General features: G+C 43.2%; 1 protein-coding gene across 2 annotated transcripts in view; it reads left to right on the top strand.

Moving 5' to 3' along the window:
• Window positions 1-26657, top strand: part of LOC137335803 (histone acetyltransferase KAT6A-like) — a 125626-nt gene that overhangs the window by 79472 nt on the left and 19497 nt on the right. For both annotated transcript variants that reach the window (XM_068001241.1, XM_068001242.1), the window contains 4 exons: window positions 14787-14902; window positions 21586-21727; window positions 22764-22925; window positions 25024-25117. In XM_068001241.1, the coding sequence (XP_067857342.1) occupies window positions 14787-14902; window positions 21586-21727; window positions 22764-22925; window positions 25024-25117 (514 nt within the window). The remainder of the gene's footprint in view (window positions 1-14786; window positions 14903-21585; window positions 21728-22763; window positions 22926-25023; window positions 25118-26657) is intronic.

The raw sequence follows: 26657 nt of genomic DNA, 5'->3' as shown, positions 1-26657 counted from the left end.
ATTTACGCTGTGCAAAGTTGGGGTTGATAGTGCCAGGAGATCCAAAGACTTTTACACCTGAACCTTGCAGTTACTGCAGCAAGCACTTCCAGATTGGGTTCAGCCCCTTTTTTGGGTCTTGCTCTCAGTCTTGTCTTCTGCTTAGCCTTTGCTCCCTTATCCCATCTTCCATCTTCTGTCTTCTGTGGGAGACAGCCAGCAGACTGCCTGGTGCCACACTGTTACTTCAGAATTAACCAAGCTGTTTCTGCCACGTCGGAACTGAACTGCTCTGGTCAATCTTCTGCATGGGACTCTAAAAGCAACATTAAAGGTGAGGTAAAATCAATCCACCTGTAAAATCTTCCCATTTAACGGCCTGACAAAGGGAACAGAGCTTAATTTTGTTCACTCTAAACAAAAAATTCGAACATACTTGGGTACATGACTGTTTTAGCTATTAACTGGAGTCCATTGATGTTTCATCAAATGAACATTAAACAACAGCAAAACAACCTGCATTTATATAGCGCCTTTGACTTGGTAAAACGTCCCAAGGTGCTTCACAGAAGTGTAATCAGACAAAATAATTGACACCGAGCCAAAGAAGGAGACATTAGGACAGATGATCAAAAGCTTGGTCAAAGAGATAAGTTTTAAAGAGTGCCTTAAAGGAGGAGAGAGAGGTGGAAAGGCAGAGATAATTCTCGAGCTTGGGGCCAAGACAGCTGAAGGCGTGGCCGCCAATGGCGGGGCAAAGGAAGTCGGGGATATATAAGAGACCAGAATTGGAGGAACGCGGAGAACTCAGAGGGTTTGTTGGGCTGAAGGAGGTTACAGAGATAGGGGTGGGGGGTGGGGCGAGGCCATGGAGGGAATTGAACAAAAGGATGAGAATTTTAAATTTGAGGGGTTGGTGGTCCGGGAGCCAATGTCGGTAATTCACCTCAATAAAAGTCAATCGCCCACGGATCCTAACTGAAGCTGGGATTCGGTCAACAGCATGTGAGCTGAACTTTTTTTTTAAATGGTTGGATCAGGGTCACCTGACAATGGTCTAAAGACTGAATTGTGAAATGAACTGTGACCATACACACATACATCATCATCATCATCTTGCACACCAATGAAGCAGGCAATCATGCTGAAAGAGATGATGAAGACACATGGTGCATGAAATGCAAGTATTGCTCTGGCACTTTGGAAAGTGCTCTTCTGAGGTCATTGTTAAAGTGTGTCATTTGGATATGGTACAAGAGCTCTTAAACACCACGTAACCCCGGTATAGTTGCTGTGGTGGACAACTAGAGCCAAACAGGAACTTGGCAGGTGCCTTCAAATCAATCAAGTTTTGTTTTTGCTGTCGAAGATAGTTTCTCATGGTTAACCTGCCCTTTTGCTGCTGCAATTGGAGTGAAACATTTGGGTGAAGTGTCAGCTTTGCACATGTTTATTCATGCCATGTTCTGAACTTCAGAGATTCTCATCTTTGTTTGACTTGCATGATATGGGTGGGGCAAGTCTGGCTTTAACACCGGACCACAGAGAGGTGTGGTTTTACCAAAATGTTGGCCATTTGACTGTGGCTTGTCCACCTTGCAGTTGTGAGATACCATTCATTGGCTGTTGCAGAAAGGAATTGTGTGATAAATACACATCAGAGTGAACCCAGAAACAATGGCAAACAGTGCTGGTATTCGGCAGCTGATGAGGCACAAATCTGAATCAAGTTTACTGATTAATATTCACATTTGCACTTGGAATTCCCTCAGAATGTCACATTTTGCCAATTTTGCTTGAGTCGTCTCAGCGAGGGAATCCCTTTTGTGCATCACACAAGCACGTTTTCTAAATATAGCTTGGGGTGGAGTTGATGAGGGAGTAGCCCTGTTAGTTGCATGTAAAGATGCAACTCTCCTGCTAGCAACTTGAATTTTGGAAGGGTTCACCAAAGATGGGAGAAGAAATGTAGAAGGGAAGTGTGCTGAAGTTTGACCCAACTTTACAAACATTTTGTCCTTGTATGTTTTGTGATGCGTAGCCTGCTCCTGTTATTTGCAGGCAATTGTATGCTGTGCAGAAAACTGGAATAAACAAATTCCTTGGGTCCTCAAAGGATTAAGGCAAACTGCCAGTATTGTTCTGTGTGCCTGGTGTGTTTGCTTCTTTGAAATCAGATGCTGTGCACTGATCACGTGACTGTAGTGTCGCAGCTGCTGCAACACTTCAGTGGCCAGAGTTAAACCACATTTCATTTGTAGATAGCTGAGAGTGCGAGCGAGTCTTTCTCTGTTTTTTTCCCCCTCTTTGCACCTGGCTGAAGGGAAAAGCTTTTTTTTGAGATAAAACACAGTATAACCGTGTTAGACCTTGCAAATCTCTGTCCTTGTGCTGTTTGTGTGTACATTTTCTTCTGCATACTCATGTGCAAGCAGTTGTACTGGAGCCGAGTGTCGGCATTCCCACTTGGAATTCAACTGGAAGAGAGGTGGGAGCATGAAGGGAGGGGTCTGATGGCCCATGCATTGGCACAGGTAGACTAATACTTTCTGTTCTTCGTGTTTATTGAATGATAAACTGGTTCAGGAGTCACTGTGCGTAAGCTGAGTATGTGTTCTGTGGGGGAAGGGAGATACAGTTGCAAGTTTCTGATTTTTTTTCCTGTTATTTTGCTGTTATGGTGAAATTAACTTAGCTGAATTGATTTTTTAATATAATTGGTGCATCCCTGCATTTGGAAGTTTCTAAGATGTTAGTTTGCTGGTTAGTTTATTGGATCCTGTGAACCTCCCAGCTTCTGAATTGGTGTTTGTAAGTCCTGTATTGTTTAGTAACTTGGTGTGATTCGGGAGGTGGGGGGCAGATCCAAGATGCATTGTGTGGAGGTTGTGCACGCCAGTGCTTTTAGTGTGAAATAAGGGATGTCTGGGAATTAGTTACAAATGCAGTCATGTATTCCTGGGAGTGGTGACACAGCAGCAATCCAGCTGAGAGATTCAAGTGCTGTTGTAAACAAGGAACGAGAAGTTTACAAGGTTTATAGTTGCCCTCTGAACCCTGAAATTCAATCCTGTTTTCAGTAATTGATAGATACAAACATACGAAAATGGCGGTCAGGTAAAGACCCTCTGGTCCATCCAACCATACTAAATGGTGTAATGATAACAGATGATAGCCAGTCCATCAGCATCAGAACCGAGTTCAGACGAAGGCGGCGGAATTTGCCCCTCTGTTGCCACTGGTATTCCAGCAGTACTGGGACGGAAGAGGGTGGAAAATTGGGCTGGCAACTGTTTGCCAGATCCCTGCATTTTTCTGAGTGTGGTCCAGATTCCTGGCATCACTTCTATTGGAAGCACCCGCATCATTACGGGCTGGCACAGTTAAATGAGATGATAACAATGGAGTGACACTGGAAGCTGCACGATCCTGTGTGCACCAGACGGACTGCATTATTCGGTGACGGAGAGACTGAAGAAAGTGCTTTTGGCCGTAGCAGACATTTCAATTGAGAGATGGAGGATTGAGGCAAATGTTGCAATTTTGCTTCACTGTGGAGGCAGGCAGTTGGAAGATGGTAGTGATGTTGCTTGGCCTTTTAAACTTTAACAGATGTTGGATACATGCACCAGGCAAGTCGTTCCCCCCCCGCCCCCCCCCCTCGCTCTGTGGCAAGCTCTCAGTTACAGGCTGCACTGCCATTGGGAGCCCGCTGAAGTAGGTAAATTAAACTGAGCCCGAAAAATTGGCCTTGGCCAGTGGCAGGCCACGAAGCTGGGTGGAATCATGCCCTGCCGTACTTCCGCCAGCAAACGTGCCAAAGAGGAAAATCCCGGCCTGGGTCTCCACCTGTTACATCAATCTGTCTATCCTCTTTCAAGATAATTTTCAGAAGTGTGACAGTCTCTCCCACAAAAATCAACAGCCGTTAGCTCAATTAATAATTTTAAATCTGAGATTGATAGATTTTTGCTTGCCAAGGGTGTTGAGAAATGGAACCAAGGCAGGTAAATGGAGCAGCCATGATCTCATTTAATGGCGGAACAGGCTCGAGGGGCTGAATGGTCTTTTCCTGTTCCCATGTTCCTGTTTCAGACCTGCCATGTATTTGTGGTATTTTCTGTTTTTATTACAAATTGTCAGCATTTCTGACCACATTGCGAATTTTCGTCTAAAATTCTTCATGCGGAGTTGTTTGCTTCTTTGATGCAGAAGTTTCACCGATTTTGTTTGTATATACAGTGGGATAAAGGATAGTTACTAGCCTTGTGATACTGAACTTGAAGTTATTCTGAGGTGTGACAGGGCAGGCAGTTTTACTCGTGTTTCTGTTATTTTCTTTATGAATGAAAAGTAATTGTCTGCGCTGCCTTTAATTGTTGACCTATGACAGGTAAAACCCATGAATTTATTAAATGCTCTCGTTTTATCTTTGTTCAGGATAATTATAAAGCACAGCAATTGGAATTGATCCACTGGAAAATTAGGAAGAAAAGATTCCTTGTTTTCCTCCCTTGCCTCAGGACTAGGGTTGTGCACTGTAATAGTGCATCATGTTGCAGCTCCAATGTATAGTACCATGAAGTGATGGGATATGGATCCAGTTTTGAACAGTTTTAGGGGTGACTACCCGGTAGTTGTGTCTGGTTTTTCAACACAAGATTTAAAGAAAAGTCTGTGCACGTGCACATGGAGGGAAATTGCAGGTGCCAAAACAGCCAACTCACATTTGAAAATTCAAAAACAGACCCTTTTCTCATTCATGAGTGCATCAGTGAAACCCTTCGTTCATGCCCAATTGGCCCCTGTTTCGCAAGTGAACAGTTGTGCACGTGGTTTTTGTCTTTTCATTTGAAGACCCAGTACATTTTTGGGCTGGACTAAAGATTGGTAACCCTGGATGGGATGGATTGTCGATTGCTGCTCTCAGCCACGTCATTGTGAGAAGGCACAGAACGGAAGCCAGACCTTTCCTCACGTTGAGGGTAGCAAGGATGCAGAGTGATAACCACAAGATGCTCTTTCACATCTGATTGAATGGCATCATTAGAGCCTGAGAGCAACTTGGCTGATAAGATAGAGGGTAACATAAACTTCAAAAAAACATTGACTCATATTGTAATGAAACAGAAAAATGGTGAGAACTTAACCCATGAAAAAATTCCTGAAGTCATTCTACTAAATTCTATTTAAATTATCTCCACAATAATGGAATTATTGCTCAAGGTGGATTGCAAAGAAATGATTGTAGTTCAAAAAAAAGCACCAAAATCCTTATCTGAGGCCAGCTGCTTCATCCCAGTGCAGAGTCCATTGGATTTAGATTGCAAGTCTTTCATTTTTCAGATGATTTTAATGGCCAATTTTAGGCCGTGCTGGGTGTGTACTCTGCTGCAGGTGCACATTCAAACATCTTATTTTAGGGTGTGGTCGGTGTCTTGATTTACCATGTCATCCAAAAAGACAGCACCTCCAACAATGTACTGCTCCATCGATACTGCGCTGGAGTTTTGCACACAGTGGTGCTTGAGCCCGCAGGCATTTGACAGAGTAAAGAATGCTACCAACTGAGACAAGTTGATCTTGACTGTAACGTCATGATCTTTCTGAGGCTACCGGGCCACAAATTGGTGGGGTCTGTTGCAACTGGAGTGAGCCATACTACTAAATAGAAGGCCATAGATTCACACCTATAGTTTCCCATGAATTGTTACTGATCTCAGTTGTGTTATCTTGGACTCGGGTTGGAAGAGGGCATGAAACCAAGCAGAACCAGTTCAGACACACTCACTGCAGTTCGAGGACCGGGGGCAAAAATAGTATTCGATCTTGGCACAGATGCTTGCCTACATGTCGATATAGTTAGAAAGCATCAAACTGTCATGTGCCAGTGAAATACACATTATTAGTTTCAGTGTATATTAAAACATCTGTAAAATATTTTTGCTAACTGCCTTGTCCGACTTATGCCTCTTGCGCATCCTCCCTCCCTTCACCCCACCATTTGTGGCCAAGCCTTCAGGCGTCTGGGCCCTACATTTTGGAATTCCCTCCCTCAGCCTCTCCGCCTTAAAACCCACCTCCTTGACCAAGCTTTTGATCGCCCCTCCTCATATCTTCTTCTGGCTCAGCATCCATTTTTTGTGATTATGCCTCTGTGAAGTGCTCTGTGGGTCGCACCCTTGCCTCTGTTAGAAGGTTGTGGGTTGAAGTCCCCCTCCAGAAACATATAATCTGGGCTGACACTCCCAGTGCAGTACTGAGGGAGTGCTGCCCTGTCAGAGGTGCTGTCTTTTGGATGAGTCTGCCCTCTCAGGTGGAAAAAAGATCCCATGGCACTATTTTGAAGAAGAGCAGGGGAGTTTGTCCCTGGTGTCCGGGTCAACCAGCATCACTAAAAACAGATTATCAGGTAATCATCACGTTGCTGTTTGTGGGAGCTTGCTGTGTGCATATTGGCTACTGCGTTTCCTGCATTACAACAGTGGCTGCACTTCAAAAGTACTTCACTGGCTGAGGTCGTGAAAGGCATTACATAAATGCAAGTCTTTTTCTTCTTTGTTTACTGAGCTAACTCGGGGCATTTAAGCTAGGTATCAATCAACTGGCCTTCCTCTGAATATAGAGGACCACAAGGACTGGACATCAAATTTTAACCAAGGTCTAACCTAAGTCTTATTAAAGGACATTGTAGTGGTTTTTATTTTGTATTGGATTGTCCTGGCAATTCATGCTAATACTCTATTTGCTTTTGCTATTGCCTATAAATACTGGTGTGAACCTTTAGGGTATATGTACTGTAACACCAAGGTTTCTTCACGCTCAACAACCTTCAGTTCAGAACCCTGCCTGGTATACTCATACTTGCCATTCGCCCTACCCACATGCATGGCACGATGTTTCTCTGTATTAAATGACATCTGCCGGATGCGGGTCCGTTCCCCCAATGCATTTAGATTTGATTGTGGTCGTTTTTTTCTCATCTAAGGTCCTAAAACACACACATCTTCGTATTATCCATGAACTTGCGGACCGTTCCCCCAATGCCTTGATCCAGATCGTTAATAAAGATGGTGAAGAACATCAGTCTTAACGTTGATCTCTGCAGGACTCCACTGGTGACGGACCCCCACACAGGGCCACTGCCAATAATAACAACCATGTGCCGAGAAGAATGCATCCAATTCCTTATCCAATCCAAGATTTGCTCGCCAATCCCACAGAACTCTGTCTTATTAAGTAACCTGTTGCGTGGTACCTTGTCAGAAGCTTTTTGAAAATTCAGGTACACAATGTCATCCAAGCTACCTCTGTCCACCAACATGGTAACTTTCTCAAAAAACTCAACCAGATTGGTAAGACACGATCTTTTCCAGAAGCCAAGTTGCGAGCCTCAGATAACCCTTTCTCTGTCCAGGTGGTCATACAGAGTATCTCCAGTGATCCCTTCAAGCAACTTGCTTATAACTGGTTGAACTGATGGGCCTATAATTTCGCTTCTGACTTGTTGCTCTTTTTGAATATCGGTACCATATGGGCTTCCTTCCAGTCCATGGAAACAATCCCAGACTTGCCAAGCTGTTGACGAGCCCCTTGCTCAGATATTTAAGTGCAGTTCCCTTTTCTTTTGAGCTCCCTTGAGTGAATGCCACGAGTACAGGCACAATGGGTGGAATGGCCTCCTTCTGTGCTGTATCATGCTATGATTCTAGGATCAGCAGCCCGATCTGTTTTGAGACCCCTTATTCTATGCAGGACAATGTGTGCATCCACTTTGACACTTACTACTTGAGTCAACTCTACACTGCATTATTGGTAACTCAGCATTGTCTACTGGAATGAAGGCTGAGACAAAGTAGCTATCTAAAACTTTCACCATATCCTGGGAGTCCACCTGAATCTGTCCTGCGGAGTCCTTCAGTGACCCTGTGCAGTCCCTAATGGCCCTGTGATTCTTAACAAAGTGGAAAAACATTGAACTATTGCTACCTCAGTTATCCAGTCATCTTTACTGACTTATTAGCTGCTCCGATAGCAGCTTCTGTTGCCCAAAGCTGAGCTCAACACCCATCCTTATTCTCCTGAGAACTATTTTCTTTTAATCTGTAGAAGTATTTTTTATTAAGTTTGATTTGTCCTTGCGCGTGAGCATTTAGCCACTTTGGCTTTGTTTTAAAATGTGCCCTTCATTTGTGTGTGAACTTCACCCATTTCATACACACTTTCTTCGAATGCCGTCAAGATGAAAAAAATCATTAGCGACTGAATACCACGAACAAGGCAGTCCAAACAGAAGATTTATGCTGTCCCTAGGATATTTATTTCAAACTTTTGTACCCAGATTTATGTTTGTATAAGTTCATACAGTTTGTTGTTTGAGTAAGTAGGCCTAATGAACAGGACATCACTCTAATTCTGACATTATTGGCTCATGAGATTTTGTCATTCAGTTAATCAGACCTTGACGACCCATTCCTTGTTTGCAGATTAATCTTTGTGAAGTAATTGAATTAATAACCTTATTGAAACAGGAGCACACGGGTGTTGCAGTTAATTCCCAGGATCTTGCACTTTTTTCTGATACCGCAATGCTTCAACTCCGTGACTCGGTTCCCATGTCTGTTGAAAAGTGGGCCTGTGTTGGTTGGCAAAGTTCAGTGGTGCTGTGGCATGCTTTGCTAAAGATTGGAAGGACGAGAGGTGGTGTCTGTTAATTTTTTGATTCCTCCAACTCATGCAAGTTCTGAATCTGTTACGCTGTCCTGTGTAAACGTATGCATAGAATTTTGAATGTTGTCATATCTTGAAGACTTTCATTATGTGCATCTGGTATTGTGCTCCTTCTTCTGTGCACATGGTTCAATTATCATTTTGTCAAAACTTTTTATTTTTATACGGAAAGTAATTGCACAAAGCCAAACACATCAGACGTATGGTTTACAAAAGAACTCAACAACAATATCGTATCCAGCCTAGCAAAAACTCTGGAGTGATTCAAGAGGCAGTGATGGGTGGGATCATAGGTTCCTTTGGAAGTAGAGCTAGATGAGCTGAATGGTCTCCTTTGTCTGCACTTTGCGATGTTGTATGTGCAGTAGGGAGAACCAAGAATGCAGGAAAGCAATAGTGAAGAAGTCAGCGTATGCAATTTAATACTTTTTATAGTAAGTGATATTTCTTGTCGTGATGCAAAAGCGTTGAAAGTTGAATGCTGTTTCTGCATATGATGCATCACAAATCCTCTTTCAGTTAAAAGATTTCCCTTGTACTGGTGCCATGTGACAAGATGATATTTTTCCCGGAAAATCATACCAGTTATCAAGGTTTAGATCATTGTGTACATGTGATATTTTTCTGCTCTAAGAAACATCTATGAGGCCAACAAGAGGAGAAACATTCTCAAATTATCTTCAGACATTTGTGATTAGTTTTAGTGGAGTAGTTAGAATTGAGAGTTCAAATGCAGTGCGCTCAGCCTTTTCCTGTAGATGAAGCATTTTCCCTTGTGTTTCCACAGATGCATGTGGTGATGACGTTTTGCACGAGTTTTTTTCTTAAGTTACATGTCACCTGGCTGAGAGTGAAGTATCTCATTAACTGCATCACTGCTACAGCAGGGCCCTTGTATGGAAAAGTACTCCTTGACAATGATTGGTTATGTCCCTATGGAGGATGCACATGTGCTGCCCATTCTGCTTCAGACAGACCTGTGCTTGACGATCTGTTCATCAGCTGTTTTTCTTTCTCCATCTTTGTTCTTAAATTTCTTTTAGTTTTATCTCATTGTGTAGATTGCCGGTTCTTATTTTCTTTCCTGCATTTGGCCCTGGGGTTGCATGACAAAGATTTTGGTACTGAAGTACTGACAGATGTAGATTCATAATTTCACATACCAAATTTGCCAAAGACCATAAACCAGTCCTTTCAAGTTGTGACTTTTTTTTCATAGCATTGTATCATAGAATTGTTATAGCACAGAAGGAGGCCGTTAGGCCCATTGAGCCTGCGCTGGCTCTTTGAAAGAGCAATCCATTTAATCCCATTACCCCACTCTTTCCCTGTACCCCAGCAAATTTTTTCCCTTCAAATATTTATCCAGTTTCTTTTTGAAAGCCACGATTGAATATGCTTCCACCACCCTTTCAGGCAGCGCATTGCAGATCATAACTAAGAAAAGTTTTTCCTCACATTGCCTTTGGTTCTTTTGTCAGTCACCGTAAATCTGTGTCCTCTGCTTCGAGACCCTTCTGCCAGTGGGAACGGTTTCTCTTTCGGTGATATTCAGTGGAAATACATATAAGTTCCAACACAGAAACAGAGCATTCAGCCCAGCCAGTCAGTCTGTGTTGACATTTACCCTCTGCACCAGCAAATGGTCTGAGTCACATTTACCCACCTTATTCCCACATCCCTTCATCCCCTTTTCCTTCATTCACTGATCTAATCTAATCTGAATGTTGACATGGTTTCAACATCAACTACTAACCCTGGAAGTGAATTCCACTGCCTCAATTATCTAAAAGAAGTTTCTCTTGCTCTCTGTTCTAAATCTCTTATATTTAATCTTGTATCAATGGCCCTTCTTTCTGTACATCTCTGAAAACAGTCTGTTTCCATCCACCCTGCCCCATCCTTTCACAATTTTAAACATTTCTATCATATGACCCGTAATCTGTGTTGTTCTAACAACAACAAAAAAATCAAATGTTTATTTGTACTTTCTCATACCAGGCAACATCCATGTGGAAGGGTGCTGTACAAAAAGAGAGCACAGCTCCTCAAAAATAGATCTGTCAAGAATACAAGTGTCTTCAGTCCATTCAAATCTGCACAAATACATGTGTATGAGCACAGAGTCTTGCAGCTTCCTTTTTCAAAAAATGTGAGCCTTCTTCATAACCTTTCTGTTCACTGTCAAATGCAGAAGATGCTGTATGCTTTTTTAACAGCTTTCTCAACCTGCCCTGCCACCTTCTATGACCTGTGCACATATTACCCCCAGGTCCCTCGGTTCCTGCACCCCCTTTAGAATTGTAACCTTTAGTTTATATTGCCTCTCCTCATTATTCCTGCCAAAACGTATCACTTCGCACTTCTCTGCGTTAAATTTCATCTGCCACGTGTCCGCCCATTCCACCAGCCTGTCTGTGTCCTCTTGAAGTCTATCACTGTCGTCCTCACTGTTCACGACCCTTCCACGCTGCCATGGTTCATGATATTTTTTGTGTCTCTCTGTAATGTAATTGATGCCATCACCTGTGCTGCTAACATCCAGATTTGTTCCCGTGACACAGCTGAAAAGACGACAAGGGCACAAATTGAAGATAATCACAAAAAGAGAGGAGAGGTTAAAAAAAGTTTCTTTACACAGAGGGTGCTTAGAATATAGAATTCTCTGACACAAACTGAGTCCATGAATACATTTAAATTGGAATGTGATAGTATGATTTACAGATTCTGAAACTAAACATCAGTGTTATAAAGAGAGGCGTCTGCACTTCATGATGTTTCTGAGTTGCACTTTGATACCGTGTTGTATACCTCAAAGCTATTGCCTGCTTTGGAGCTGATATTTGATAGGGAATATGATCAGATGTGATGTGAGGTTTGGATCCTGTGACAGAATGGGGATGATGGGCAGTATTCACCTGTGGACATTTCGATAACTTGTCTTTATAACACTTTATGTGACTGTTAGAGGAATCGGGCTCCTATTTATGAACCTGAGCTCTTCGATGCTGATATTGGACCCCAATTTTTGTCCAAATTAACTGAAAATCCTCTAGTTTGTTGTATTAATACCTAAAATTCAGTTGCCCATCACAGGTAAGTGGTTGTGATACTCCAGTCTTTTCCTTTAGTTGCTTTCTGCCATGTTGCGAATTGTAGGAATGTGATCTTGCCTTTCTTGAGGCAGCACCTTACAAAATGGCTCACTCCTTTTCTGTATCCGTAACAGAACTGCCATGTTAAAGGAAAAGCACAAAGTTTGAAAGTTTTTTGAGACAAAGGATCTTGAAAATGTTGGGATTAAGCAATCCTTCTCTGTTCCAATGTTCTCCAGGCTGGCCTCCCACCTTGCACCCTCTGTAAACTTGAGCTCATCCAAAACCTACTGCCCATTGTATCCGAACTCGCACTAAGTCCCGTTCACCCGTCACCCCCCGTGCTCGCTAACTTACATCAGGGAACGCCTCGATTTTAAAATTCTTATTCTTGTTTTCAAATACCTCCATGGCCCCACCCCTCCCTATCTCTATAACCTCCTCCAGCCCTACGACCCTCCGATATCTCTGTGCTCTCCTAATTCTGGCCTCTTGCGCATCCCCGATTTTCTTCGCTCCACTGTTGGCGGCCATGCCTTCAGCTCCCGAGGCCCTAAACTCTGAATTCCTTCCCTAATCCTCTCCGCCTCTCTACCTCTCCTTAAGATGCTCTTTAAAACCTACCGCTTTGACCAAGCTTTTGGTCACCTGTCCTAATATCTCCTTAGGTGGCTCAGTGTCAAATTTTGTTTGATGACGCTCCTGTGAAGCACCTTGGGACGCTTTACTACATTAAAGGCGCTATATAAATGCAAGTTGTTGTTGTTGCATCTGATTGCTTTAGTGTATTGTGAACTACATAACTTGGCTTTGAGCATTTCCAGGTTTAAAAAATAACGTCTGACAATGTAGTTGCAATTTTCAGAAAGCAACTTAGTCTGAAAAGAGTTGCATTTTCTGAAATTGGAATACTCTTGAATGAAGGTGGCAGAGTCTCTGTTCCTGATCCAGTGTTGTGTGAAATACCGAGAATTGGACAGACTGGAATCTAAAGGGAGAATGCCAGTCAGATTGTATTGCTCCTTTGGAAAATAAAGCTGCGCTCATCAGACACCAAAATGTTTTTTTTTTTACTGAAAGAGGCATTGGAAGATAAACTTGGCAGTACAGGTTGAGTGGAAAAATGCCAGATCTGCCAGGTAATTTACACAGCTCTTCAAGCTGCTGGGACTTAGCCTGAACTTCAGTGCTGAACAGACCCTTAGTGTTGTGCAGTTGCAGGTGCAAGACCATTTGGCCAGCTCTTGATTTTGTGTTTCATGGTCCAAGTCTGAAAAAAAAATTAAAAGTTAATGCTCCAATGAAGCATTCAATAATATATTTTTAAGAGGGGTGTGTTGGCACCAAATAACACTCTGCATTCAAGGAGTTTCATTTGCTCGATATTGAGTTACATTTTCTCAGTCAGACAGTGATTCTGAAAAATCAAACTCCAATTTCTGTGTCATAGATTTGATGATGTCACGTAAACATGGGTAAATTGTACACAGCAAGACCTCCAGCATTGTAACCTCTGTGTTGTAGTTACGGCAGTAAAACTATGTGTCTGACTCCATGGACGCAGGGAGATGAGTTGCTTTTAGCTCTCAATGTTCGAGTCGGAGTGTGTGTATGTAAAACAGTTATCAATCTCTGAATTGAATATACAATACATCTCCAATGGTTCCACATATTCCATTATTCTGTGCATGTTTTCTACGTTGTACAATGAGAAGAATAGGGTTTAAATCTGCAAGGAACAATAAAGCTGCTGACGTGTTCTTCATGTTGCCAACTCTTGTTGCCAATTTTCTCCCCTTCTGAAGCTGGTGACTTGGAATGCAGTGTGGGTGCTGGTGCCCTCTGATACGCTGCCTACCTCTAAGTCTGGACAGTGCATGTCGGCAGGCTAATAAGTCGTGCGGGGCATCGTGGCCGAGGCCCAAACCTGTTCTCATCTGATGTCCGTGCGCACGGATATTTGAGTAAGAGTTAGCCGACAGCAATCAGGCGTGGGAAGCATGCCTGATTTTATTTTACCCCCACTCCTAACCCAGAGTGCTAAGGCAAATTGTCATGCTCCAACTGCTGCCTCAGCTGAGGTGAGCTAGCTTGGTACAGCACAGGAATTTAAAATGGGAGATGCTGGGCACGGTGGCTTAATGCATCAGCACTCAGTGCATTTGCCCACTCGGTTGTTGGTGGAACTCATGAAAAGGCTCTTCTCGTACATCGTTTTGCTTTCTTTTCCCTTTGATCCTCTCAATCCTCATGCTATTCACCGTCATTCACAGACAAGAGATGGCCAGCCTGCTCCCAGGCCTTCCCACTCTTGAGCTGGTCACGTGGTGACTTCTTCCCCTGCTTCACTGTCAGAAGTTGAGTGACTTGCATTGTGCGCTTCTCCATGAGGTGTGCTAAGATGGAGAACGCTGAGGGGAACCTGAAGCTGATATCTCAGTTGCACATTACCAGAAGGAGAAAATAATTCTTCAAAATGGTCACATACTGGGGAAGTTTGGTCTGGTGGTATGCTCCCCAAATAATTGCGCATAAGTGCAGGGGCTCAATGTGTCATTTGCAGGAATTGTAAAAATTTATCCTGAAATCGGTTCATATCGAGGAGGAGAGTGGCAGGTGAGCCTGGAATTGGGATGGAACTTCAGTGAAACTGAGACTAACAGTAATAATACCTTCTCTGTTTTTGGAGGGAGAAAGAGCGACAAGGCAGTTAGACTAGTTTGGTGCATGACAGTATGTGGAATGAAGACACAGCAATCTCACTGGAATCTTGTATCTCTATCTGCGGAATGAAACATGGAGTGATGACATTATTCAATGGAAAACACTTTGTGTGTCGTACATTAAAAAACAGTAATGTTCAGGTTGTCTCACAACTGAAATTATTTTAGAGAAAATCATTTGACTGTTAAAGGATACCTTTGGGGTCATAAAAGATTTACAACTGCTTTAACATTATATGCATTTCTTTTTCTTCAACAGAAAGTTGGAGTCACTGGCCCACCAGATCCACAAGTCCGCTCACCTTCTGTTATTGAGTTTGGAAAATACGAGATTCAGACCTGGTATTCCTCTCCATATCCCCAGGAATACACCAGGTACTGTATATTTAGATGTGAGAATTTAACCTCAAGTCTGGCAAAGAAAAGCTTTCACCTTTTCCTTTTGGTTTTTGGAAATTGAGTAAATAAAATTGATTGCTCCAAACTGAATGGAGAGGGAAGAGTTGGGTGAATTTCATCCAGGAGAAGGACATCAGTGCTGGGGGGACACCTCAGTTGCACACAGCTTTTACAACCTAAGCATCGGGGAGATTGAACCCTGGATTAATTTAAAGGCTTTTACTCAGTCCCTATCTTCTGTTGCTCTTTGTAATGCGTATGAAACGTTACAAGACAGTTAAAACTCGTATTGAAATTGTGAGGTCAGATCTGTGGAACAAGATAAGTCACTTCATTCACAAGAGGAGTTAGAGGGAATTATTCTGCCATTGTAATGCAGAATTAAAAGGTAATTTGGAACGTGGTTCATATTCTGAATCAATAATGCACCTGGTGGATGATGGCTGTTCGTGCATGGCAACGTGTGCAGTGTTCCAGAATGATTTTAAACGCAGTACTAGCGGTGTCCATACTGTTACCACTCGACAGTGTATTACCAGCAACCAGCATTACTTTACAGGCCAGGGAGTATCAATTGCATTCCTCATGTGAAAGACCACTGGTGATGTGTCACCACCAGTGTGAGACCCTGCAGATTATGACCTCACTTAGTCCCTGCCGTCATGCTCAGCAACATCATGCAGCAGTATTACATTGATTGGCTTTAGACGAATTAGTTGGCTTTCGTTGGAATACAGTCCTCTGGTGACAACTCATGTTAACCCATAATGCTCCATAAAACCATTTTGAATTCTCAAGAAAATTATATTTTTTTCCATTTCCTTTTATAAGCATGGTTGTTTTCAGTGCATTACGGGCCATTTATAATCAGAAGAACAAAACTCTCTTGTATTACAATAGAGGAGTGGTTGATCTTCCCGTAGGACATCACCTTGCTCAATAACTCCTCTCTTAACCAGTTGCCGATATGGCGCTGACTGACTATCTTCCCTTGCAATGGGCGGGGAGGGAAAGTGAATGGCATCTTCTTTGCAGTCACAGTGAATCAAAAATGACTGTCACTACCTGGCAATAGAAACTTGGAACCAAATCAACCCTCTGTGGAAGACTCAGTGATCCAAGCAGAGCTGCAGTACCTCAGGGCACTGTTTACTTTTGACCAGCCGGCCTGGTTCACTAATGAAGCCTGGAGGGGCAAACTTATCACTGAGGGCTGGGATTCTTTTCATTCCACTCTGGGTAACCCTACAAGCCAGTGCTCTAACAGGCAGGGTGGCCTTGGCTGGACAAAGAGCAGAATGTTTACTGGTGCTGCCTGCAGGTCCCCTGTGTGGTTTCAGCTGGTTCAACCTGCAGTGGTGTCCCTGTGTGCACATGAGGGTCCTGGGCTCTGCTGACCTGTGCTTAAGATGTCTGGACTTAGGTATGTGGACATGCCCCTGAAGGGAGAGAATGTGCACTCCCCATACAGGAAACAGAAACCCTCAGCTTTTGTGAATTTCTCAGTAGCTTGGTTTGGCGACTCTTGCACATGGTGAAGGATTGTTATGGATGTCAAGCAATGATTAACCAAAAGCAAATACAGCACTTGATTTTGTATTTGCTAGGGCAAATTCTTAAGTTATATATTTCTCCTGAACTTAGGAACAATACAGTTGACACCAAATATTGTTGCCTGGAAGCATGGCATTCCAAAGGACCAAATCCCTTCCCTATCACTCACATTGTGTATGTAATCATGTTGGATCAAACTGCTTCCCATTTACTTGCACGATGTTCAATTGCAGTCCACCAAATTAAATCCCACTATCAGGAATTCATGATCTTCGCATTTAAATGTACAGTACTGATGGTTTTCATTACTCTGCACACTGAACATTTAGCTCATTACACGCCAATCCCCCATGACACATTTTCTGTTTGTCCATTGCAATATGTTTTAATGAGGCTCATCATCAATGCTCCAATGTGTTTTATGTTGAAATAAGGGACAAAGAGCTCATTAAATCATAGAGACACAACCGAGTGGTTAAATTAGGTTGAGATCTCCTTTTTCTGTTTTGAAGTATGCTGCAACACTAATTGTGCCCATTAGTAGATAGTGGTCTAACTACTGAATTACAGCTCCCAGCCTTATTAGAGCAAATCAAGCTTTTAACATGCAGAAATGGCCATACTCTCAGCTGATAGCAAGTACAGTCTGCTGCCCTTGATTTCATTGCCTTAAAGTGTTGTCACTTGGTTTATTTAATTAAATTGTACCAGTGTGCTGAGGGAGAAAAAAAATCACATTTGGGCCAATACTCTTTAATATTGTGCAATTTTCTTCATATTTTTTTCCCAATTTCCTCCCTGGAGCATTGACTCCTTGCTGAGCTACCATTCTAAGAGCACCAGACACTACCTAAGGTTACAGCAGTTGCAATCCCTGCACTTTTGCTGGTGGCAGCAGAGAGAAGAGAGGGTCCCAGCCCCGTACATTAACGGCCAGAATCGAGTCGGAGTAGGCAGGGGGAAGAGAGGCCCGGTCTGCACTGATTTTTGTCAGCATACGCCGACACACTGACCAGGCCCCCCAAAATATTGACTGTTAGCATAAAGCACTGATGGTTGGCGTGTGTGAATTATTAACTTGCCGAGTGGAAAAAAAAATAGTTGATATTTGCCATTATTCAGCTGTCCTGAAAGGATACTGTCACAGGCACACACTGCTGCTACCTGAATGAACTCAGTCGCTGCTAAATTCTTGACTTGCTTGTACATTTTGCTGTCCTCTTATACTGCTCAAGTTGTGAGATGCTGATTCCAGATCCAGTTTGGATCCCTGATTAATCTTTGCATTAACTGGATTATCCTGGAGTTGACTGGATTATCCTGGAGGGGAAATAAATAGTGATGTCTTGAGGAGTGTACATATTACAGAGAGGGAGGTGCTGGAAGTCTTAACGTGCATCAAGGTAGATAAATCTCCAGGACCTGATGAAATGTATCCCAGGACGTTATGGGAGGTTAGGGAGGAAATTGCGGGTCCCCTAGCAGAGATATTTGAATCATCGACAGCTACAGGTGAGGTGCCTGAAGACTGGAGGGTAGCAAATGTTGTGCCTTTGTTTAAGAAGGGCGGCAGGGAAAAGCCTGGGAACTACAGACCGGTGAGCCTGACATCTGTAGTGGGTAAGTTGTTAGAAGGTATTCTGAGAGACAGGATCTACAGGCATTTGGAGAGGCAGGGACTGATTAGGAACAGTCAGCATGGTTTTGTGAGAGGAAAATCATGTCTCACGAATTTGATTGAGTTTTTTGAAGGGGTAACCAAGAAGATAGATGAGGGCTGTGCAGTAGACGTGGTCTACATGGACTTTAGCAAAGCCTTTGACAAGGTACCGCATGGTAGGTTGTTACATAAGGTTAAATCTCACGGGATCCAAGGTGAGGTAGCCAATTGGATACAAAATTGGATTGACGACAGAAGACAGAGGGTGGTTGTAGAGGGTTGTTTTTCAGACTGGATGCCTGTGACCAGCGGTGTGCCTCAGGGATCGGTGCTGGGTCCACTGTTATTTGTTGTTTATATTAATGATTTGGATGAGAATCTAGGAGGCATGGTTAGTAAGTTTACAGATGACACCAAGATTGGTGGCATTGTGGACAGTGAAGAAGGTTATCTAGGATTGCAACGGGATCTTGATAAATTGGGCCAGTGGGCCGATGAATGGCAGATGGAGTTTAATTTAGATAAATGTGAGGTGATGCATTTTGGTAGATCGAATTGGGCCAGGACCTACTCCGTTAATGGTAGGGCGTTGGGGAGAGTTATAGAACAAAGAGATCTGGGAGTACAGGTTCATAGCTCCTTGAAAGTGGAGTCACAGGTGGATAGGGTGGTGAAGAAGGCATTCAGCATGCTTGGTTTCATTGGTCAGAACATTGAATACAGGAGTTGGGATGTCTTGTTGAAGTTGTACAAGACATTAGTTAGGCCACACTTGGAATACTGTGTACAGTTCTGGTCACCCTATCATAGAAAGGATATTATTAAACTAGAAAGAGTGCAGAAAAGATTTACTAGGATGCTACCGGGAGTTGATGGTTTGACTTATAGGGAGAGGTTGGATAGACTGAGACTTTTTTCCCTGGAGAGTAGGAGGTTAAGGGGTGATCTTATAGAAGTCTATAAAATAATGAGGGGCATAGATAAGGTAGATAGTCAAAATCTTTTCCCAAAGGTAGGGGAGTCTATAACGAGGGGGCATAGATTTAAGATGAGAGGGGAGAGATACAAAAGGGTCCAGAGGGGCAATTTTTTCACTCAAAGGGTGGTGAGTGTCTGGAACGAGCTGCCAGAGGCAGTAGTAGAAGCGGGTACAATTTTGTCTTTTAAAAAGCATTTGGACAGTTACATGGGTAAGATGGGTATAGAGGGATATGGGCCAAGTTTTAGGACTAGCTTAGTGGTATAAACTGGGCGACATGGACATGTTGGGCCGAAGGGCCTGTTTCCATGTTGTAAACTTCTATGATTCTGGGGATTTGTACAGAATAGGGTTTTTGTTTCTGGATTTGGGAAATGTTTTATTTAGAGGAATTTATTGAATTGGAATTGATTGGCAATTTCAATACCTCTGAACTAGCAAATGGGAGTTGAACTTGTTCGCTGAGGCACAGAAATAGCAGTTGTGGAGCCCAGAAAGTCACCTTACATGTGATAAGAGAAACCAGTTGCAGCTGCGAGCAGAGCTGCCCCTGCAGTGTGGGATTCTCTGCATGGCCTACAGTGGACTTCAGAGTGTGAGACTCTCTTAATCTTGTTTGCTGAACATGAGCTCAGTCTGTTTTGACTGGACCGGCTGGCTTTACTTCCAGTGTATGGTTGATGTTTGTGTGTGCTTCTATTAAGACATTCACGATTCTTATCCAGCCTGTATAATGAAAATACATACGTCTTGACCACAAACCCATATATTGTGTTATATGGCACTTCGAACACAGTGCGCAGTGAGCTCAGTATTGAGTGAAATTGTGGAATGAGTTTTGTGCATTTAATTTTAAATAGTTTTAGTTGCCAATATGATACTGCTGAGGAAACTGGTGGTATCACATTAACAGTAATGACCATTCCCCTCCCTATTCATCAGCTGTCCCAAAAGGGAGTAAACCCCTGCTTCTTCTAGCACAGATGTGCTTTTACTTCCCATTGGCTTTAATCAGTTGGTTTTGCACTATTTATTGAGAAAGTTGAAATTAATCTTTGACGTGTGTCTTTGGTTACTGTTCAACTCTAATATTTTTATAAGTTAGTTTGTTCTCACCCCTTTTTCTGCCCCAGTTTCTCGCACACTTCATCCACCGAGGTATTAGAAGGCAGCCTGGTTGTAGTATTACATGAAAGAGCAGTCTGGGCTAACTTTTTTGCCCATCAAGGTAATGTTGGTGCTATTCTCTCAATGTGAGGCTCCATTTGTGCAGTGAAACAGCTCATATCTAAGAAGAATGAGCTACATGTTTGGGCATTATATTGAAAGGCATTGATTCAGGATTGCACTCTTTTACACGTTGGATTTTTAATAGAACTGGTTTAAAAGCCCGATGCAAGACCAATGTTTGATCGAAAGTGGGTTGCCTGAACAGAATACGAACCAATTGTACAGTTCTGTCAGCTTCCCTTTGAAGGGAAACTAGAGAAAAGTTAGTGACAGATAAAGTACCTGGAGGCATTTTGTAAGTTGATTGGTGCAAGGGTTAAGAATGCATTTAGTGCACATTTTCCTGTTTATTTAACCTATCTAATCTTACAAGTTACAGTAACCTTTGACTCAGGGTCGAGAGCAGAAATAGCAGCTTAATGAAGGGTGCATACCATCATAGGATCCCTGAGGGGCTCCGAGTGCTTTGACCTTTTCTGTTTCCTACAATCCCACTTCGCCATCAAGATCCTTTTTTTTTTAGCAACTGCAGTCATCTTTCCATATTTTGGATGGTTTTTTTGCCCCTCATTATCTCAGCTTTTGATCAGATTTGGCAGTCAAAGTGGCATTTTCAGTCTAGGATTAAATATTGCCAGGGATTTTGCAGATTTTTGACAAAAAAACGTTTTCATTAAATTAATTTTAAGCTGCTGTTCTTCCCCGCCCCCCCCCCCACTCCCCCAAAACCAATCTCTCAGAAGACATTCACTTGTGCTGGGGTATGGTTTCAGGGGTGGCAGCAGGCATCTTAAATCTTACAAGAATCTCAGTCTATCCAGATCACCTTTGTCAGCTCCCGACTTCCAGTTTTGCAGGTAGGCTTTCCGACTGCACTACCCCATTGTCCTATCTGGCGCACTGCAGTCGGCAGGTTGTCTGCCACATTGGGAGCCAGCCGTATACCACAGCCGACCCAGAGCCTCACCCAAGTAGCCATTGATTGTGGGTGGTGTTCTTACCTATCTGTGATTTGCTGATGGTTCTCGGGTGTAAAATAAAGCAACATCTGTTGCTCTGAGCGAGCAGACAAGAGATGTGTGTCTGAGTGGTTGTCTGAGAGAGTGCCAGTAAAACCTCCACACGCACAAGCAACTTGATGTGCCGTGGGGGAAGGGTAGCATGGTGTCAGATCGCCGGGTTTGTGAGCTGATTTGCCTCTGGCCGTGCCCTTATCTGTGCATCTGTCTCTTGCAGGCTGCCTAAGTTATACTTGTGTGAATTTTGCCTCAAGTACATGAAGAGCAAAAGCATTCTGCAGCAACACATGAAGAAATGCAATTGGTTTCACCCACCTGCGAATGAGATTTACAGGAAAGACAACATCTCCGTGTTTGAGGTAAGTTTGGGATTTTTGGCTTACATGATATTGGTCTGCTATGGAACATTTCCATTTTTGAAGGATTAAGTGCAGAAGGTCAGAACATGACACAATTTAACAATAGAAATCAGCTTTTTCCAAACACGATTTTTGCTTGTCCGCTTTTGGGTACAATTCCAATGTTGTGCTCAGTAACTGTCCATCACAAAGTATACCTATGCATTCTATCTTTTCTCTTCCCCGCTTGTCTTTTCCCCCTTTCATGGACAAAACATTCTCTTCTCTATTCATTCCCACTCAGCCTGGCTCTCCCGACCTGCAGGGTGACTGACGTGAGGAACTTCAGTCATTTTGTTTAGAATCACTCCACATCCCACTGTTTCCACACAGGGAAAATTATACACACACACACATCTACCTTTGATCAGCCATTTGAAACCATAAAACAAGGATCCCGGCAATGGCCAACAAACCAGCAGGTACACAAATGTAGTATTTTACAACCTGTAACATGCAGATAAATACAGCTGCTATTTAAAACTGTAAATTAAATGGAATCCTGTGTGTGATGCTGCTTGACATCACCCTGTCTTGAGCCTTAAAGTCAACTTGATTTGCACTGCAAAATGAAAGTCTCTGTTGAGCCACTCATTGCTGAAAATTTTTGAAGTACTTTCTTTTATTTAATAAAACGTGTTTCATCTTGGCTCATTCTCTTTTTCCGATAAGTCAATCAGAATCCTAGCAGATCAGTCCCCATTGGAAGTGACTTGAAAAAAAATTCAGGAGTTTCTTTTTCGACCTGTCACTTTTCTCGTGGTCTTTGTGTCCCTATTCCTCCCCATGCTACTTACTTGTTGCTGCTAACTTGACTCCCCAAGTCAGTCCCTCCACCAAGTGGTGGTCATTTCCAAAAGCGTCTTGCTTTGACAACTTACACTTCACTTCTCTTTTCTTTCTCTTCGCCCTTCCTGAACGACGAACTTGTAATAGTAAGAGGTTTAATATTTTAACATCTTCCTGCCATGTTCTATCAATGGTCTTTTCTGTACAGGTGGACGGGAACATCAGCACCATATACTGCCAGAACCTGTGTCTACTGGCCAAACTCTTTCTTGACCACAAAACGTTGTACTATGATGTGGAGCCCTTCTTGTTCTATGTGCTGACACAGAACGACAGCAAGGGTTGCCATCTCGTGGGCTACTTCTCCAAGGTGAGTCCCAGCCTTCCTTCATTTCAGAAGCAAATGTTTGGATAGTTCAAGGCAACAGACAGTTGCAGCACTCATTTCATCTAAATTTAAAAATACATTTTTTAGATTCTGGCTACTGTCATGAGCTTGCCAGTGTAACTTATAGCATATTAACTCAGTTGTTTTCTAGAATTTATCCCATATTAAGTTCCACGCGCAAGTTTAATTTGTTTGCATGTTACTTCCAAGCTCACTGACCCGTGACCACCGTCCTCGCATCTAACGGCAGTCTCGAGAAGCTTGAGTTTTGGTTGTCTCCAAAATTGAGGCTATCTGCTCAACTGCCGCAGCCTCCAACAGCCCCTCTGCCCACCCTAACTGCTCCCAGCTCGCTCCTCGTCCCAGCCCTGGCCTGGCAACACAAAATCATCAATTGCTCCCTTTCTTTGGGTAGTGTGCCTCCCATTTTCTGAACTGCCCTAATCACCTACTGCTCCTTAAAAATGCTCCGTATTTTCTCCAGTTACTGCCCCACCTCCGGTCTCCCTTTCCTCCCTTCTGGAAGGTGCTTCATCTACCTTCATGCCATCTCTCGCAACTCTCCCTATTTGAATCCCTGCAGTCTGACTTCTGCCCTGCTGCAGCACTGAAACCACTCTGGGCAACGTCATCAATGACATTCTGTTTGACTGATTTTGGTGCTACCTCTCTGCAGCTTTTGACATGGTCAATGGCACCTTCCTTCTCCAGGCCTTTCTCCATGGCACTGCCCTGTCATGGTTCAATGTTGGCAAGACAAGCCATTCTGATCAGGGTGCCCTAATCCCAACCCTCTTCCTGATGGTTCACCCTAATGCATACGTTTGCCCCTGCAGCACCCCTCGCTGCTGTTGAGCCCCTTATTTTTGCCTTTCTCACCCCCAGACTTGACTCTTCCAATGCTCTCTTGGCCTCTCTAGCTCCACCAAATATGATCAACAGCTCCTCCAGAACTCCACGTCCCACTCCACTCCTTATCACCTTGATCCTTGCCGACCTCAATTGGTTTCCAGTCCTTCAACACCTCAAATTCAAAATCTTTGTCCGTGTTTTAAAATCTTTGCACAGCCTCACCCCACTCTACCTTTGCACCATCCTCCAGCACAACATCCCTGCCTGTTCCCTCCTTTCTTCCAGCTCTGGTCTGCTGCACAGTTTCCCTTCCCCTCCCCTCCCCTTCACTATTGGTGGCAGAACCTTCAGCAGTTTTGCCCCCACATTTTGGAGCTTCCCTCCTTTAAACCCCTTTATCTTGCTCCTTCTCTTCCCCACCTTCAAAAGCTTTATTAAAGCCTGCTTCTTAGACAACGCCTTTGGCCCACTGACTTCCTCGCGGCTCCGACTTTCCCTTCCATCCCCCTCTCTTCCCCCCCCCCACCCCCCCCCCCCCCCCCCCCCGAATTGTGAACAGCTTTGAAACATGAAGCTATTTTCAAGGAGCTGTATAAATGTACATTGCTGTTGTAAGTACATAGAAGATGACCAAAATGGAACCAGCTTTGTCATCACAAAGTGCGTAAGAGTTATGCTGGTAATAAATGCTCTCGGTTCTTTCTCTCTGCTTGTTCAGAAGCGCTTTGCTTCTGACATGTGGATTGGCAGATACAGATAACAGTGAGGAATTGTGGTTGCGTACCCAAATGCTGCCACTCATTGCTGCTGCACATGAACCTTCGAACATGCCCGGCCACTTTGTTGTCTTCTGGGACAAAAAATAAATAAAAATTGCTCTCAGGAAATTGCATTTTGGACAGGAAACATTTGTCTATAATTTACGTAAATCCAAAAAGGACACTATTCCGAGAGCTGGAGAATTGCCACAAATTCTAGGTTATAAATTACCCTTCTGCACAAATAGCTTTCCTGGCAGGGAAATTAAATCTGAAAAGGCCACAAAATTTATGGAGGTGAGGGGGGTGGGGGGACAAAATCCAAGATTTTTCTGGCAAGCCTGCATACATGACCACAAAACCTGGGAGTCTCGGGGCAGGCCCTGGAGAGATGGTATGTGTCAATGTGCACTCTGTATATTTGTTCTCCTAGTTGATGTTTTTCTTCCTATTGCTCCCATCATATTCAGGAGAAGCATTGCCAGCAGAAGTACAATGTGTCCTGCATCATGATCCTTCCCCAATACCAGAGGAAGGGATATGGAAGGTTCCTCATCGACTTCAGTAAGTCGATAATCTTGCAGCAGATTTATGAAAACTCTTATGTGTTTTTTTTTTTAAGAACTCATCACTGCTGAATGCAAAGCAAGTCTTGCCTTTCTCAATGGCTAACGCAACACTGAACTGTTGAACATAAAACCCGATGTTCACCTCTCCTCAGAGGAAATCCACTCCATACAATTGAAATAAAACCCAGCAATGGCATCATTATTGTAACATCACTGAGAATACAATCCACTTGCTGTTGCTGTTAAGCTTTTACAGTGCAAGCTCAATGACGTTTTAAAATATCTTTTGGATTTCTACAAATTCAAAGTTGTATTCTTGGAATTGGCGAAATGTGCAGGTTCATAGATAAATTGTAATAGATTTAGTTTTATTCTTGAGTTCTGGTGCTCCTTTTGTGCTCTTGTAGAGCTATATTCATCTTACTTCCACACTTAGATCATTCTTAATGTTAGAGGGGGGTGCACTAGATTGGTAAGACGGAAGTTTATCAACCCAATTTCTCGCAGGCTAGTTTTCAGTCTCAGAATGTACTCTATTTAGGAGGTAAGCTGTGCAGGAAGGGAGGATGTTGCAGAGACAATCACCCTGGCCTACTCATGCCAGTTATGGAGAAGCATTAAAGAGTTCTGAAAGCAGGTCTCCAGCTCATCCTGTTAACAAGGAAAGGAAGGTGGAGATGTATGGGCAAATGGGGATACTTGTGCAGTTCATGGTATCTACCCATTCAGTTGAAAGCAGCTACAGAAAAAATACCATGTTTCTTTCCCGTTTACAGTCCTCACCACTCACACTGTGTCTGCTTATATCAGGCAAATGGCGCTGACCATTTGCCGTAGGTCTCAATTATAGGCGCCACATAAATCGTATTAAGCCCACCGGTTATTTCGGGCATTAAAGCAGATGTTGGCATTTAAACCGTACAAATGCAGAAGTCAAGGCGTGCTTTTAAATATTATTTATGAACATATGTCAAAATTGCAAGTACAGTACTATTGACTGCTTAAGGAGCAATTGTTATTTCTTCAAGAATTAACAGTGTTTCATAGTGCATATTTGTAGAAACAGGCGCCCCTCTGGTCATCATTCAGGAAGTTCATATTTGTCAGTTGGTCTTCAGAAACGGATTCAAGTGCCCATTTAACTTATTAATACTGTTGGCTTCCATGGGGTTCACATAACTTTCTTTGCAAGTCTATTTTTTAGTGGGAAGAGGTTTCGCGAGGTACCATACTCCATACTCAAGTCCTGGTATAGTAACCTGGGACAGTAACCTGGGACTCCCCTGGCCATGTTACCTCGGCCATCGCCGAAAGCGTGCAAATCACATTCGCACGAACGTGCCCGCTTTCTGCGGTGGAGACTGTATTGTCTCATTGACATTATCTGGTGAATGCAGAGAGAAAGCCACCAGATGTTGTAATAAGTCACTGGAGTCCACCTGCATGCTGTGAGAGTCAGAGGCCCAGAGGGATTTGTTAACCAAGTGCCTGTTTGCAGGCTGGTCCCCTACAGCAAGCCTAAAGTATAAAACACC

This window comes from Heptranchias perlo, chromosome 20, assembly GCF_035084215.1.
Source record: "Heptranchias perlo isolate sHepPer1 chromosome 20, sHepPer1.hap1, whole genome shotgun sequence".
Classification (NCBI taxonomy): domain Eukaryota; kingdom Metazoa; phylum Chordata; class Chondrichthyes; order Hexanchiformes; family Hexanchidae; genus Heptranchias; species Heptranchias perlo.
This window is presented reverse-complemented; position numbering and strand designations above follow the sequence as displayed.